The following is a 3,373-nucleotide window of genomic DNA, read 5'->3' on the forward strand; positions in this document are numbered from 1 at the left end:
TTAAATCCTTTTTATTCAATCACTTGTTTTTTTCTATATTGAAATGATTAAAATTAAAAAGGACAATCACATTACTTAATTCAACATAAAGGAATATAATAATATTATTTCAATATAAAGATTTTTTTTTCTAAATTTCTATTTCTAAAGAACTCTAAAATAAATAGGAAATAATTTAAAATCTCATTAAAAAATTATTATTATTTTTTCCAAGATGGTAATGAATATTCTTGTTTTATGCTAATATCCACCGAATACGAGATTTTCTTTTTCTGAAACCTTTCTCCAAAACTAAATAAATAAATAAATAAATAAATAAAATGGGAAACCGTCTTGAAAGCTGTATCGTACACGTTGGTGGAACACACTAGGCGGGCCGAGATTGGTCGTAGAATGGGAAAATTTCCGAACAGCACATCTTGGCTAAGACTCTGAACAAAACATGATAATGCTGAGCTGGCAATCATTATTCTACGGCCAGAAATGAGTGCCAGCACTGCGCGGACGTGGAATTAAAAAAAAAAAATTTACTGTCTCCAAACCCACCAATCATTGGAGACTTTGCAAAAGCCAAACAATCGAACATCTCTATATCTATATACACCTATATATATATTCTCTCTCTCTAGACGCTTCACTTTCCAGAGCCAAACACCAATTAATTTTCTTTCTGATTCTCAGCTTCTCTCGCTCTGATTTTCAGTTTGTTTTATTTGTGGAAGTGGTGTTGGATCTCTGGAATTTTTTACTTTTGTGTTTTTTTGAGAGATTGATCTGTTGGCTGATTGATTGGAGTTGTTGTGAGGTGTTTTGTTTTTTCCCTGAAATGTCTTTGATGTGTGAGGTTTTTGACATCGGAGAAGCGAAGGTTGAAGGAGAGTGGGAGAAGGAGAGATAGCGTCGAGAAGAAGAGTGAAAGAAGCAGAGTTAAAGCGAGAAAGAGAGAGAAAATTTTGATTTGTTTGGATTCGCTTCTTCTGGTAATTTTCTTGTAAAAAAATCTCCATTGATTGTTTTGTTTTTCAGTTTTTTCATTTTTGAGATGAATAATGCTGTTTAACTGGAAAAGCTTCTTCCAAGTGCTTCTTTGAAGTTTAAATAGGCAAATAGCCTTGATTTTTATGAAATCGGTTGTTTTACCAGTGAAAATATCCGAGAAACAAATCGGAGTGGCTCTTTTTCTGATTTAGTGTTTTTCTTACGAGTTTTGATTATCGCAGAGTTTGCTAGAAAATCAAGGCGCTGTATGGTTTCATTTCCAGAGAAACCAAGTTTGTCAGAAGAGGTTGGGAGGAGAAGAATGAAATATGTTAGAGTTTTACTATTTCTGGAAATCGTTTTCCAAGAACACCGAAAAAACACACCAGTTTTCCACGTCTCCCTTTCCAAAACAGCTTTCAAAAATTGTTACCAAAAGGTGTTGGCCTTCTGATTGTAGAATACTGTTTTAGAAAACCAAACTCGACGCTCCAAAAGTATAAGAAGTGTTTTCCCAAACATAAAAACAAGAAACAAAAGATTCGAATTTGGATTTTCGAAATCAAAATTTTATATCATGTATTTATTTATATACTTCGGTATTGTTCTTAGGTTTTCCAAGAACGGATGTCTGCAACAGTGATCAACACACAAATACTAATAGTGATGTCGGCGCAAGAAGCTTCAACCAAGATCATTTCACAAATCGAAGTGGAATTCGCAAAATGCGATTGCTGCGGACTCACCGAGGAATGCACGCCTGAGTACATCGAGACGGTTCGAGAGCGATACAATGGGAGATGGATATGCGGCTTGTGCTCCGAGGCGGTGAAGGAAGAGATGATTCAGATGAAGAGGTTCCAGAGGCTGATAAGCACCGAAGAAGCCGTGGACCAGCACATGAACTTCTGCAAAAACTTCAGGTCCTCAAGTCCGCCGTCGAACCCCACCGTCCACCTCATCTCCGCCATGCGTCAGCTTCTCCGTCGAAGCTTGGATTCTCCCAGAGCTTTGAGGTCGACGCCGACTAGTCCAGTGAGGCAAGGCCAAGAGATTCCGTGTCCGGCGCTGACTCGATCGGAAAGCTGCTTTCCGACGTTGTCTGGCTGATTAATTTAGGGGCGATATGAAGAAGGAAGGTAAATGGCTATGAAGAATAAAACAGTTGTAAACATCGAAAAGTTTTATCTCAATTGTGAAAAATAAATATAAAATATTAAAAAAAACAAACTGGTTTTATGATTTAGAACTTGTTCATGTCCCTAGAATTTAAATTTATAACCTTTTTTTCTCTATTTTTTTTCTTTTGTGATTTTCTGCATAAAATAAGTGGAACAGTGATATTTAATTATTTTAAGAAAAATGATAGGCTTCTCATGATTGATATGATAAAGGAAAAAAAAAAAGGGGAAATTTAATAATATTTTTTGAACAACTTTTTAGGGATCAAGTAATTGAATTTAGAAAAAAAATTTCCTCTCAATTATTTCCAATATTCTGTTTGGGATTCAAATATTAGCGGAAGATTATACAATAAAAAATTATTTTTTATTTTAAAAAGTAAAAAAACTAATTTTAAAAAACACTTCAAATACACCCCAAATTCATTCAAAAGCACAAAATAGCAAGAATTATCCCCCTCTTTGGTCCGTCAATTTCAGGAATTTAAACCCAACAAAGGAGACTTTTGCCATGGAGGAGATTCGATGCAACGTGGAGTGTGTACTTTTGGTTCTCATTCGGTCTACTGGGCATTCAATGAATTTTCCAGGTGTTATTCTGCGATTTAAAGTGTATGGAATTTGTCTAATGGAAATCTAAGGGCCTGTTTGGTTGCTGTTTTTGAAAACTGTTCTGGAAAACAGTTTTTGAGAATAGTTTTTAAGAACAGTTTTTGGTGTTTTTTTTAAAAAAATTGTGTTTGGGAACTGAATTTTGAAAAACAGTTTTTGTTCTCAAAAACAAAAAAACATGTTTGGTTGAGTTAATAAAAAAAAATTTAGAACAAATAAAACAAAAAGCACGTTTGAAAGATGTTTTTTTTTTCTTTTCTAATTAATAAAATATTTTCTTCAAGTAATTTTATATTATAAATTTATAAATATTTTTTTAGATATATAGTTCATTTAAATTAAAAAAATTATTTATTTTATTAATTTTAAAATAAAAATATTTTTTATATTTCTTAATAAATCAAACATAATAAAATCATTTTTATTAATATTTTTTTTATTTGATCTTTAACTTTATTAAAAATTATAGCATATTCTTAAGTTGAGATAAAATTGTTCTCGTGATTTGTTAAGTTTTTTTTTTTATCCCTTCTCTCAAAATAATGAAATGACCTTTTCTCACTCGGGCATCAAGAAGCCCTTTTCTGAAGCCCTTTTCCGAA

The 3,373-nt window shown here is 32.6% G+C and overlaps 1 protein-coding gene across 4 annotated transcripts; it reads left to right on the forward strand.

The window, feature by feature from the left end:
* Window positions 1–620: 620 nt before the first annotated feature.
* Window positions 621–2,763, forward strand: LOC117921451. 4 transcript variants are annotated; one of them, XM_034839309.1, is made up of 4 exons: window positions 621–980; window positions 1,221–1,285; window positions 1,591–2,117; window positions 2,640–2,763. In XM_034839309.1, the coding sequence occupies exons 2-3, from the start codon at window positions 1,247–1,249 to the stop codon at window positions 2,086–2,088; spliced, it is 537 nt and encodes a 178-aa protein (XP_034695200.1). In that variant the 5' UTR covers window positions 621–980; window positions 1,221–1,246; the 3' UTR covers window positions 2,089–2,117; window positions 2,640–2,763. The 4 variants fall into 4 exon arrangements, with proteins under 4 accessions (XP_034695200.1, XP_034695202.1, XP_034695199.1 ...); XM_034839311.1 differs by lacking the exon at window positions 1,221–1,285; XM_034839308.1 differs by lacking the exon at window positions 2,640–2,763 and having other exon boundaries at window positions 1,591–2,273.
* Window positions 2,764–3,373: the final 610 nt, after the last annotated feature.

The sequence above is a fragment of the Vitis riparia genome, chromosome 9, assembly GCF_004353265.1.
Source record: "Vitis riparia cultivar Riparia Gloire de Montpellier isolate 1030 chromosome 9, EGFV_Vit.rip_1.0, whole genome shotgun sequence".
Taxonomy (NCBI): domain Eukaryota; kingdom Viridiplantae; phylum Streptophyta; class Magnoliopsida; order Vitales; family Vitaceae; genus Vitis; species Vitis riparia.